The sequence below is a fragment of the Passer montanus genome, unplaced genomic scaffold (genome assembly GCF_014805655.1).
Source record: "Passer montanus isolate IOZ18808 unplaced genomic scaffold, ASM1480565v1 scaffold11, whole genome shotgun sequence".
Taxonomy (NCBI): Eukaryota; Metazoa; Chordata; class Aves; order Passeriformes; family Passeridae; genus Passer; species Passer montanus.
This window is the reverse complement of record NW_024357613.1, coordinates 17,316,906-17,330,197: the sequence shown is the minus strand read 5'-3', so window position 1 is coordinate 17,330,197 and position 13,292 is coordinate 17,316,906. Positions and strand designations below refer to the sequence as shown.

The following is a 13,292-nucleotide window of genomic DNA, read 5'->3' as shown; positions in this document are numbered from 1 at the left end:
TAATTTAGTGAATGGATATTTTTACAGTTATTATTTCTGTTACTATATTTATTATCTGTCCCAACAATCTAGCTCTCACTGTTAAATTTCAGCACCCACCATGTTGTCCAGGTGGTCCAGAACAACATATCTTTACCAATTAGTGCCAAGACCATGATGGTTTTGTAGCTACCCCTAGAGTCTCCTCATTTACTTTTCCTGAGCCCTGAATATTAACCCTATTCAGCTGAACACATTTCAGGCTCTTCCCTATTATATCTTCCAGGTCATGCTTCCCGATCTGGCTGGCTCTGGGAATGGGGCAGGGGTCAAACCACATAATCTCATATGCTTTGTTAGGTTGTTGGGAGCAGATTTGAACAGGCACACTTTCAGACAGATCCTGCCGAGAGAGATAGAGAGATTAAGAAAACAATGTGGGTGGAAAATGCATACCTACAGAAAATGTGAAAATCCTGCTTTGCAGTACAACTCAATATGTGGCTTATATTTCCTAGGTGCTGTTTGAGTTATTTTTGAGGCTCATCCTGCCTATCAGCATTGACATGCTGAACACACCCTCAGTTTTTAAAGAGAAAGTTCAGGACCAAATGTAGTGTTTGGGTTTCTACATACTGAGTCACTGAATCTCCAACAAATCCCTCCCACAGCCACCTGCACTGTGTAAGAGTGGAGCCAGGTCTGCCTGGTGTACCTTGCCTACCCTCCTCTACCTCACATTGAGCAGCACTGGTTAATGTGTTTTCAGCTGACCATGAACTGGCCATGTGGATGAGCCTGTAGTGGCCCAAAGGAAAACCTTAGAGCTGTTGACCTCAGAAGGGAGGAAAGGATCTGTGGCAGTTGTTGGTCTCTTCCATGCGGAGGCATTTGGGTGCAGCTTAATGGCCGTAGATAAACAAACCCCGGTCCAAAAAGCTTAAGAGACCAACCTCAGCCCCTTTCACTGTGGGCATGTCTTCTCTAAGCTCAATATAGTAATTCTTTCACTTTGGCCATGTTTGCTGTTTCCTTGAGAGCTTCAGAGAGGTTACTCTGATAGCTCTATGGTATGACTTCTCCTTTCCCTCCACCAGCTCTGCAGACCCAAAGAGCAAGGGCCAGCTGATCTCCACAGCATGTTTACACATCCTGGGGAATGGGCAGGCTGTGTGGAGGCTACAAAAGCCTTAAGTTTTATTGTGATGAATAAGATCTGTCAAGATCTGTCAGTTGCAAACATCAACAATGTGCAACAGGATGGTGAAAAATTTTTCAGAGCAATTCAGTCTCCACAGCAGGTGGAGATGGAAGAAATATTTCCTTTTTTGTCTGTTTGCCTGAGCAGACCATGAAAAAGATGCATGCAGACTTTCCAGGGGTGAATAAAGGAGCACTGAAATGAAGGGGTAAATGCAGAAGAATGTTGTAGCATGTACTTATGTGAAACTTTGTCATATCTATTACTTTCTGAGAGAAAGTAATGTTACCCATTGAACTTTGGGTACATATTTTGAACTAAATTTAAAAAAAAAAAACAACAGGACAATAAGTTTGAAGAAAGCGCATTATTGCATCACATGATCACATGGAGGTTTTGGTGGAAGAAATTTAAAGATCATTGAGAACAACTGTCATCATCTAGAAGACTAATTTCTGCCATGTGACACCAGAATTCACTCTAGATCAGCCATAACACATAGAGAACCTGTAAAGGACTGGAAGCCCTTCTTGCTCAAGGAAAACATGAAAACTTCTGGGTGAAAATGAAATAGCATTTTAAAGGATGTGGGATAGAAGCTTGACCAAAGGGATGAAGTCTTTAAACTATTTCAAAATATTTACATTACTTTCTAATCCTACAGTTGCAAGCCTAGAGTCTGACTGCCCAGAGGGGTTGTGGAGTCTCCTCACTGGAGGTATTCAAGAACTGTTCAACAATCCTGTGCAATGGGCTCTAGGAAGCAGGGATGTTGAACCAGATGCTCCACTGTGGTCCTGTTCAGCTCAACTATTCTGTGGTTTCCCAAACAAATTCCCCAAGAGTTATTTCTGTTTCAGAACTGTTGAGATCATATGTTCTGTAAAGTCCACTGTTTACTTTGAAGACATTTTGTGGTGAGAAGTAAGAATTTGCCAAGTCAAAATGCATTATATTTTTGATATTATGTATCTTAATATTTAACATTTTTCTGTGGAATGCATAAAGGATTTTTCCCTTTTTTTTAAATTTTCTGTGAGAATTGTATCTTCTTTTGCAGTCACTCAGCCTAGCAAGGTGGCTAGAGGCATATTACCAAGTATGTGGTTAGTAGACAGTATCATGACCTGTCTACATTTCAGCTGTGTAAAGGTTATTAACAAGACATCTAATTTGTAACAGTTTGTCCTAATGAAGATCTTCATGTTTCAGCCTTTTGAAGAGAAGTCATTTCCAGTTTGTAATTGAGGAAGAGAAATTTCTTCTTCAATCAGAAGAGTCTTTTTATGTTAGTAAATGAGAACGACCAAGTCAGATCACCGTTCTTGGGCGAAAACTGCAAGAGAAAGCTTTGCTGTAAGTTATTCTAACTGTTGCTTCTTTTTCTCTGCTTTCAGAGGCTGGCAGCAAGAAGCTAAAGAGCACGATACAGAGAAGCACAGAAACAGGAATGGCAGCAGAGATGAGAAGTCGTATGGTTCGACAGCCAAGTCGAGAATCCACTGACGGCAGCATAAATAGTTATAGCTCCGAGGGCAAGTAAGTGGCATTAAAAATATCAGTAATGTAGGAGAAGTTTCTAAAAGTAGAAGTTTCTTTCCCATTACTTGGGATGTCCCACATGCTAGCTGACGGGAATAGCTTTGTGTAAAGATTCTTCCTCTTGAAATATTTGAAAAGCAACTATTTTAGGTACATAGCACAAATTTCATGGAAATTGAAATTGAAACAGAACTTCTGAAGAAACCTTATTTTCCCTGTCACCCAGTGAGGCATTTTGTTCATCAAAAGACAACTAAATTAAAATTTCATTATTCAAAATGAAACACAGGGATGCTTTTTCTTTGAGATATGTTGAGATTACCTCATAGTTAAACTTCAGATGTTTTATGTGAATCCCTGTGATATGAAACTCTGTTCAGTAGTACTAGATACGAAGAAAGTTTAATTTGGAGTTGTTCCAAGTGTCTTATTAAGAGCTGTAAACCCAGAGCCCAGCTGCCCCATCAGCTGAAGTCAGACAGACAGCTGTGGGGAATAGGGCAGCTGTTTCCATTCACTGCTAAACAATTTGATATGTAGGAAAAGTGAACAAAGGCAGTTCTGACACAAAAATGTGCAGGAATATTCCAGCATCCTCACAGTTCTCAGTGGGACTCTACTGCATGTGTCAAGGTATAGTGGTTACTAGGGAATTCTTAGAAGATGACTTCCCAAATAAAGGGAAAAATGGGAGTGGGCAAATGCACCTTTATAGACCTGGGGAAAAATGAGAGATTTGGACTTCTTGGCTTCACCTTTTTGTATGCTTACTGTGTTACCACAATTGCTACTGCATATCGTATAAGGCACAAAGAGCCGAGGCTGCTGTGCTGGTGGTGGCAAGGATCTGTGTAAAGGTGCCTCTATCATCAGATCTTCTCACCACTCTAATTTTTTTGCAAACACTGTAACAGGTTGCCCAAAGAAATTGTGTATTAGCTTATCACTGGGAGTGTTCACAGCCAGATTAGATGGGGCTTTGAGTTACCTGATCTAGTGAAAGATGTGCTTGTGCATGGCACAGGCATCAGAACTTGATGATTTTTAAGGTGCTTTCCAACCCAAACCATTGTATGGTTCTGTGATAATGCTAAGAATTTTAATAGCCATGTAAGAAAAACAGGCTCCATCATGACTAATACAAAGCCAAAGCAGATAAAGATCAGAAGAAGAATGAGGGACAAGAGTAAAATATCCCAGTGTTTTCCCCATTATGATTCCTTGACAGGCCATTATTTTACCCTTTCAACACTGCACCCTGCCATTCTCTTTCCCTTCTCTTAGGCTGGAGTGTCAATCTGTAGGGCATCAGTTACTCACCATGGTGACAAAGGGCCAAATAAACTGGACCCTTTAGGAAGGAGCTGGGGGAGCCTGTTTCCCTGGTTAGCAGTGGAGAGGAGAGGTGGGAGCCCAGGACTAAGGCTGAGCACATTTTCAGCTTAATCCTCTGTTCCACCCTCATTGTGTGTAAATAGATTTGGCAGGGCTGGGGCAGCCAAGGTCTGGATATGGGGGTCACAGCAGGCTTCTGCAGGACAGAAAGGTAGAGCCATAAATTGCTGATTTGAGCATCAACTTCTGAGTAAGGCGGCGAGGAAAGCAAGCTTGAGAATTGAACTGGGTACTTGCACCCCAGGTACCTTGTCATGTTCTTTTCTTTGACCCTTACCTGGAGTTTAATGGATTAGAATTAATACACATTAAGATTAATGTGTACTTCCAACCTTCATTATCATATGTATAGCCAGAAGTGTGGTCTCAAGTGAATATTTTCAATGTTGTTAGCCTGTGGCAAAATGTAACACATTTTTGGAAAAAACGCCAATGAAACAAGCAAGAAACATCTCATAGCAGATGCAAGAGTGAAAGGATAATGCCACTGGAGAGAGAAGCAGATAGTATCTTGGTGTTGAACTGGAAACCTTGAGATTCTTTTCTTCCTCCATCTAAAGAAACCATATTTAGAAAAAAAATTAAAACTATATTTCTGTGAAAAAGTTTAGCTTTTGAAAAATAAAGAGTTTTCTAAATAAAAATGCAGTGCCAAGGAAATGTCATGAAGCCGAATCAGGGGAGATTCAGGTTAGATGTTAGAAAAAGTTTTTCTGCCCAGAGAGTGGTCACAGCAACAAGCCTGACAGAGTTCAAGAAGTGTTTGGACAATGTTTGCAGGCACTTGGTGAGATTTTTGGGGCTGTCCTGTGCAGGGCCAGGAGTTGGACTTTGATGATCCCTGTGGATCCCTTCCATCTCAGGCTATTCTATGATATTTTCTGACCGGCTTCAGTCACTGACAGTCAGTAAGTTTAATGCAGGCATAGAAAGAACAGAGTCTTCAAGAGAGGAAGGGACTTTTTCTATGCAACTGCTGGGTTGGCAAAGAGCTGTGAATTGAATGGCTGAAGCACATAAGCCTGATGTGCAGAAACCAAAGCTTTTAATACTAGGTGCTTTTGGTTTTATTTGGAAGTTTGTTATTATTTTTGCAGTCTAATAGGGAATTTCATTTGAGGAAGAAGGAGTGGCGGATGGCCTGCTGGGGAATATGCTGTCTAGACTCAGTTCAGAGTCTGTTCTTTTATTTTTAATAATTGTTATAAGGAAGTCAAAGCTGAGTCTTCCCACCATGGATCACTCTTTCTCTCTCTCTTTGTTTTTTTCATTTGTTACTGTTTGGAGACTGTATATCTATTTTTTTTAAACAGTGGACACTATGGAATATAAGAAAGCAGCTTGGTAAAGTACATATTATAGCATCATAGAATAGCTTGAGTTGGAAGGGACCTGTAAAGGTAATTTAGTCTAACACCCTGCCCTGGGCAGGACCATCTTCAAGATGAGGTTGCTCAAAGCCCTGTCTAACCTGGCCTTGAATGTTTCCATATACTCTGTGCTGATGTGTTAAGGTTCAGTTTGTATCATTACAGAGGGGTGGGTAGCAACTGCAGATACAGATTTGCCTGCCAGAGTATTTTGGCTAGATAGTGGTGTTAGGTTTAGCTCTAATCATCACTACTGCTAACTACCTGCCAGTTTACTGCTTCATTAAACAGCTGCAGCAATCAGATTAATTTAGTGTGCACATCTGTTTTCCCTGTTTGCTCTAACTGATACAGATGGGGTTTGGATCAATGTAAATCACATATTCACTAATGAAGAATAGGCTATGAAATTTCATGAAGCTTTTTATGTTTTCTCATACATTTCTTGGTCTATTTACCTATCAAGGTCTTCACTGCTCCTGGAGACCTCCTCAGCAAGACCTATTTTATGGACTACTTTGAGTTGATGTGCAGAGTTTCTCTACACTGCTTTGGGATCCATGGGAAACATATCATTCCTGATGCTGTAGAATGATTTGTGGTTGTGTATCCTGAGCTGCTTGCCTTGTATCAGTAGTACTTTTGTGGTAAATACTGTAGGATGACAGAAATTAATCCTATTCTTATGCTTAACCAGCTTCTATTTTGTTTCAGTTTAATATTTCCTGGAGTACGGCTGGGCGCTGACAGTCAGTTCAGTGATTTCCTCGATGGACTGGGACCTGCACAGTTAGTAGGCCGACAAACACTAGCAACCCCTGCCATGGGTAAGAATGATATGTTCTCCTCTGTTAAATGAATAATAAGACAACTAACTAATGCACACACTGGCAGACTACAGTACTAAAAGGATTTTTACCCAGTGTCTTCCTTCACTGTCAACATGAAGGTTCTGTCTGCAGTCACCAGTGTTCCTATCACGGCAGCACCCAAAGTGGGGTGAGAAACTACTTGCTTCATTTGAGGCACTGGCTAATCTTATTTGCGATTTGAAGATAGGGGTTTTACTTCCCACAAAAAAGTATTGTGACTTCTCCAATCGTAGCTCGCTGCAAAATCTCAACTGTTCAGTGTTTGTATTTACTTGACACAGATATTGGATGTGACAGAGAGCTTCTGGACAAACTGCACTTTTCCAAGTTTAGTTCATCTAACTCCAGAAAGTGAACGCTGCAAAATCTCAACTGTTCAGTGTTTGTATTTACTTGACACAGATTATATTGGATGTGACAGAGGGCTTCTGGACAAACTGCATTTTTCCAGGTTTAGTTCATCTAACTCCAGAAAGTGAGTCGTCTGGAAACATTTGCAATGACCAATAATCAGTCACTGATAAAGCCAGTGCTTGTTATAAGAGACACATAGTCCTTTTCTACAACAGCTGCTGGGGGCTTCCGTGATCTTCTCTGTTTTTCAGACCAGTCTGTAATTTCCTTTAGCAGCATTAGCTATAGCTTCTTTATGAACAGGGTATGAGTTGTATAAGGAGTACAAGAGTGCAGAACTGTGTAAGTATCTTTGGAAACATCTGGGTTGGAGTTTTTGGGGTTTTTTTGCTTATATATGAGCAGTTCTTAGACATGCTTTAGGATGCTAATTGAGGAGTCCTTGATCCACTACTGTAATAATACTTCTCCTGCTGGAAATTATAATGGCCAATGCTTCAATACAACTGTAAACCAGCTTTAGGAAGGACTACTGAGACACATCTGAAAAAGGAGACAGAAACAGAAAAAAATTTGCAAAAAAGTGTTTCCTTCCCAACTGATGAGCAGAGGAAACCTATAGTGAGAATGCTCTGAGGACCCACTAAGGCAAAACTTGCTGTATAAATCCAAATGATTGCTACCAAAGCATTCATAAACATCAAACTTATTAAATTAACATTTTTATTATTATTTTGGAAGAAAATGTACTAGTGAGATTATTTGTCCAGTAAATAGATGAATGGCTTTATTGGCATGCATATAAGTGTCTACATTTCTTCTGTTTCTTTATTTTAATCTTGTTTTGTGACTAAAGATTTTTCTGCAGATAACTTGAGTAAAACGTTTATTTTGACTTTTTTTAGAACTTTATCCACTATAGGCTCAAGTTTTGCCCCACAAAAAGCACTCCACCGTGTTTTTAAACAATTTTAGAATATCTGCTCTGTGCTATCCTTTCATTAGTGATGATTTGAAGATGTTTGGATTATCGCTCCCCCTTCTGGTTACCTATTGCATGTTTTATTTTGGATATGAGATAGAGATGTGCTCTTAAGAAAGCTTCTTGGAATTTACCTCTGAACTATTTTTAGTGCAAAACACAGCTGTGTTTATTCAGGCAAAGTTTAATTAATAAAAAAATCTTTGTTGCTGTTCTGTCATACCTCACATGCCAAGGTATAAACACTGCTTTAATACGCTGTTAGAGAAACATGTGAAAATCTCACACCTAATTAATTTTGAAATGCTGTTTCTCTAAATCCAGACTCCAAATTCTATAGTTCAGGATCAGCTATTTGTGAATTTGGTTTTTTTAGACAATCAGAGCTTACATATCAAATATATACATACTCATGTGTTTCATGGATGTAGTTAATTTATTTGCTCAAGTGTCATGTAGGTGCTCATGTCATATTGTGCATTTTTTATTCTAAACGGTCTATTTTAATCTATTTTAATATGTTAGATTTCTACTCAACTGATTCCATGACATATGAAAGCATAGAGATACAATGTTTGGAGCATCAGTACATAGTTTACTGCTTTTGTATTTTATTGATCTAGATCAGAGCAGTGCTTAGTCTCAGTGTAAGCAGTTCCCTTTTTCTGCAGGAAATGTCATTTGTCAAAACCCAGGCAAGGAAACAAGTTTGGCTGTTTAGAAATGAAAACAGTTTCTTTTTTTAACATGTTGTGACATTTTAGTCACACCAAAAATGTGTGTGGAATATTGATAAAAATTGAAAAATCGTCACCTGTGAGCTTGTTGGAGACTTTTGAAGAAAAAGATGCCTCTTTTTAGCCAGTATGAACTGTATACCTAGAGAGGGAACCACGCTCCCTAAGTATATATTATTTAGTCCTTGTTTAAGGATAGAGAAGCTAAAGGGATCATCAGGAGACACAACAAGCACAGTAATGCAGAAGAATAATATAAAACTAGTCTTTCTCACTCTTATACCTTCTCTCCTGTGCTGTACTGCTTCTCTAAAATGTGGGCTATTTTCTTCTCCCTCCCAGGTGACATCCAGATTGGAATGGTGGATAAAAAAGGCCAGTTAGAAGTAGAAGTCATTAGAGCCCGTGGCCTCACACAAAAACCTGGCTCCAAATCTACCCCAGGTATGGAAAAAAACTATACGCAACAATGCTTCAAGAAGGGAGCAGCTTGTGCTAGTGTTTCTGTCAGTGTCAATAATTTACATAATGCATATTGTAATAATACTGTATCATTTTATAAGGACATTTGCTGAAGTTCTACTTATCTATAGGAACAATTATTAGAGGAGATTTAGAATCAGTACCCCAATGACTGCTTATTGTAAAACCTGGAACAGTTCTTTTAGATAACATTTAGTGAAAATGGTACTTTGCAATCTCTTTAAGAGCTAGAGATGAAAGTGCAATTCGTGTCTGTGTCATTGGAGCGGTAGAGTCTTAAAGATTCCTTTTGCTTTGAACTATCTCTGACCCCTAAGCATTTATAGAGAATCCAAAATAGCTGTCAGTGACAGCTAACTCCTGGAAAAATAAAATGTTTTTAAAATGACTGACATGAAGTGTAATTGTTATTAGTAAGATCTTGGATCATTACATTCAAAGTTTATAAAAATCAAATTGATTTCTTGTGGGCTGTGTCATCTTTTTTAAGAATATAATTGTATTCAGATTATACAATTGCAAAGATAAAATGAAAATAACGTGTGTAATTTTCTTTGTACTCTGCTTCCTTTTAAGGCTTTTGTCTTCCATTTCAGATGTGCACTGTAAGTCCAAACATAACATTCTTGATGGTCTTTTTGCAGCTCCATATGTTAAAGTGTATTTACTGGAAAATGGAGCATGTATAGCTAAGAAGAAGACAAGAATTGCAAGGAAGACGCTTGATCCTCTGTACCAACAGACACTGGTTTTTGAGGAAAGTCCACAGGGTAAAGTCCTTCAGGTCAGTTTCTTCTTAATCCTATTCTAGGCTGTCATTTAGGGAATCACTTGCATGTTTACTTGAATTTAACGAGTATGTGTAAATCCATTCCAACTCACTAAGAATTTATTTTTATAAATACCATTACAGACATCCTTGTGGTTTGTGGTTTCAGACTTGCAAAATGTCTCATTGCATTAAACATTTCTCTTTTGTTGACTCTTCTTCCTGTCCTGCCATGAGGTTTTTCCATGAAAGGGAAACAGTCATTCACTCTTGAGAGTAACATTTTCCTTATGGTAACACATATAACAGCAAGAGTGAACATACATAAGCACAGGTTTAAGTATATAACTCTGTATAAGCATGGATTTGAGGACAATAATGAACCTTAATTTTATGTTCTTCCAGGTAATAGTCTGGGGAGACTATGGCCGAATGGACCACAAATGCTTCATGGGAGTTGCCCAGATCCTTCTGGAGGAACTGGATCTGTCCAGCGTGGTAATAGGCTGGTATAAATTATTTCCACCTTCATCACTTGTGGATCCAACATTGACTCCCCTGACACGTAGGGCTTCCCAGTCATCTCTGGAAAGTTCAACTGGGCCTCCCTGCATTAGATCATAGTAGCAGGTGCTGTCTATTCAAAACCATCACCCAGGATAACAATTGGAACCAGATATTCACATGATCAACAAAACACTGTTGGAGAGAGACAATCACTTCCGTTTTTGCTTGTAGTAGTTATCCAAACGTATGTCTGTCTGTTGAGAGATGGCTTAAATTGACAGAACAAAGGTATATCACATACAGCTAATCTATTAGCAGATACCACTGATGCTTATAATGAAAAAAAAAAAAGAAAGAAAGGAAAAAGAAAAAGAGAGAGGGACATTTAGATTCGACCTAAGTCAAAAATGACCCAAACTGGAAGCTCTCACTCTGTTAAAAATGTTGTTTTTTCACATTTTGAGAGAGCCCTCAAGCAGTGTTACCTTCCTGGTGTTTCAGCAGTTTTTCTGTACTTGTCACTTCCACTAGTTTTTTGCCACGTGATTCTGCTAGTTTTGTAGAAGTCCTCACAATGCTAACAGAGACCCTTCCTTTCTTTTTCTAAACCAAACAAAAAAGGGCTGAAGCATATCTCTGTAAGCATCGTTAAAATGTTCAACAGCCACAGTTACAATTCCAGCAAGTTCAAATTGTTCCTCAGTTCTGGTACTGGGAACCCAGAACAAATGACCAATCTAAGTTATATTCTTAAAAATAAAAATCATCACAGTGCCACTTTTTCTTTGTAAAAAGCAAATATGTTTGCATTATATATATATATAAAATAACTTTTCTGTTTATGATGTTTTGCATGGAAGAATTTTGAAGAATTCTGCAACTACTGCTGGGGACTGGTATAAAGCAGCTTTAGTCTTAATTTTGACATTGAATATGTTACTGGTAATGCAATTTTCCTCCTAGAAATGGAGAGGAAATACTTACGTTTCTGTGTATAAATGTATATTTGACTTCCCAAAATGTTGACCAGGAATGAATTGAGCATATGACACTTTCAGCTGTACCCAGGCTTCTCTGATGTGTGTCGCTTCAGACGCACCTGTCTGCCCTGGATAGAGCATGGTATGAGTTGTTCAATGTTTCACTGGAGATTCCAGTTGAAATATTCTGCACTTACTAATGTTTTTACCAAATTTTAGTTTACATTTCTTTGAGATTGATGCAAGCACAAGGCTTGATTTTTTAACGCAAGATATCTTACTTTTTGGAGAAAAAAAATCAAATTTCAATTTGCTTTCTATTCATTTGAGTTCTTCTTGGCCTTGAAATCCCTTGTGACATTCTGTAAATGTGCGAAGAACTGCAGATTCCTGCAGGTGCATTGATATGTTTCCCCTCCTTTTACAGGCCATTCAATTTTGTGATCACACAAATAGAGCAGCATGACTTGGAACTGTTCAAAGCTGCATGCACGTTTTGTAAAAAGAGATGAAAAAAGGTTATTTAATAATGTATGTTAGTTCCACATAGGCCAGCTTGTATGTTGCATGTACTTGTACAGTTTGCTCGTAATTACTATACTGAAGTAACCAAGAAATCTAAGCCATCCATTTTTCTTATAGACATTTTGCAGGTTTTAGCCAGGCTAGGTCTGTGGGTCTGGTGCTAAATGTCTATAGATGGACTTTATTTTTTACCCTATGGAAAACGTGATGTAGTACGGACCAAATTCCTTCTAATAACTATTTTGGTGTAGATTCCTACTGTGGGGCTGTAACACATGTAGAAACTGTGTACACACTAGGTTTTAATTCATAGACATACTGCCTGCACCAAGTGAACTATTTATTATTACTCAACACATGGGAATTATTCTGCCCATCTTTCCATAGGGCACAGATTGGTTACTGCTCGACCTGCTGAGCAGGAAGAACTCAAGCATTGGTGCACTACTACTAGATCCTGTTCTGTCTTAGTGGACAAAAACCAACTAGATATAATTCGATAGTATCTTTCTATTTTGACCACTTGTCTTAACACTCCCCTGTGCTTTTAAATGAACTTCCAACTCATGTTATGTAAACATGTTTAATAAAATTTCCTTTTCATGTCCAGTGTAGTAGTTGTGCTCTCTGTATGTTCTGAGGTTCATCTGTGATTCTGCTTGCTGCAGGACTGTGTGATACGTGTTAAGGAACAGTAAAATAAGTAATTTCTATGGTTCTTTTGATTGCTGTAATAGTGTATGTTGAAATCTGGGGCCAAAAACTAAGGCCTGGTGAAAGTCATGTTTGGTTGGCTTCCTTTTCCCTAAGAAAGCAGCCAAATTGTGCTCTCATTTGTTGAAGCAGGCAAATTGAAGTTAAAAAAAATTAGCCAAATTATTATCTGTTGAAATCAAATCAGTGTGTTGGAGAGGAATGATGCTGTGGCTGCATGTAGTAGGGCAGCGGGGAGATACGAGTCAGGCACCAGGGCTCCACTTGGTGTGTGCCGAGCCTTTAAGATACAAGAACAACTACTGACCTTTGGCACTTTTTAAAACCATGAACATGCCCTTCTATTGTGATGCGGTTATGAACAATGCTTTACAGAAATTTACCTGAGAGCAGAATTTGGCACTAAAATTTTGCTAGAGAAGCAAAGATTATGTACTTCTTTTTAGTTTTCCATGTCCCACAGATATATGATCACAATTTAATAATAACATAAAGACAGTATTGCCTCACTTTGAACACTTTTGTTTATTACTTTATTTAACTGAATACATGGTTAAGATACTGAAAAAATGACTAATTAAACATGGTAAATCTCTGAACAAAAGGCATGTTATTCTGTGTGGTGGAAGTGATCTGTTTAAATACAGAATTTTTCATTCTGTTGCAAAAAGCCCTCAGCTTTATTAATCTCACTGCATTGACCACTGTGTCTAATACTAGGATATCTTTTCCTTTCTGATCCTGAGAAATAAATGAAGTCCAGCATTGCTAGTCTCCCCCTAGAGGACAGAAAATATGGCAGCAAAAGAACATGCTAAAATATTTCATTTATGGTGTTTCTGATGAACGGGGATCATAAATGCCAAGATTTCAGGAATGAGG

General features: G+C 38.5%; 1 protein-coding gene across 20 annotated transcripts in view; it reads left to right on the top strand.

The window, feature by feature from the left end:
- RIMS1 (regulating synaptic membrane exocytosis 1) overlaps window positions 1-13,014 on the top strand; it is a 308,204-nt gene extending 295,190 nt beyond the window's left edge. For all 20 annotated transcript variants that reach the window (XM_039729070.1, XM_039729060.1, XM_039729086.1 and 17 more), the window contains 5 exons: window positions 2,578-2,719; window positions 6,202-6,314; window positions 8,775-8,876; window positions 9,560-9,699; window positions 10,090-13,014. In XM_039729070.1, coding sequence (XP_039585004.1) covers window positions 2,578-2,719; window positions 6,202-6,314; window positions 8,775-8,876; window positions 9,560-9,699; window positions 10,090-10,308 — 716 coding nt within the window. In that variant the 3' untranslated portion in view covers window positions 10,309-13,014. The remainder of the gene's footprint in view (window positions 1-2,577; window positions 2,720-6,201; window positions 6,315-8,774; window positions 8,877-9,559; window positions 9,700-10,089) is intronic.
- The last annotated feature ends 278 nt before the right edge of the window (window positions 13,015-13,292 follow it).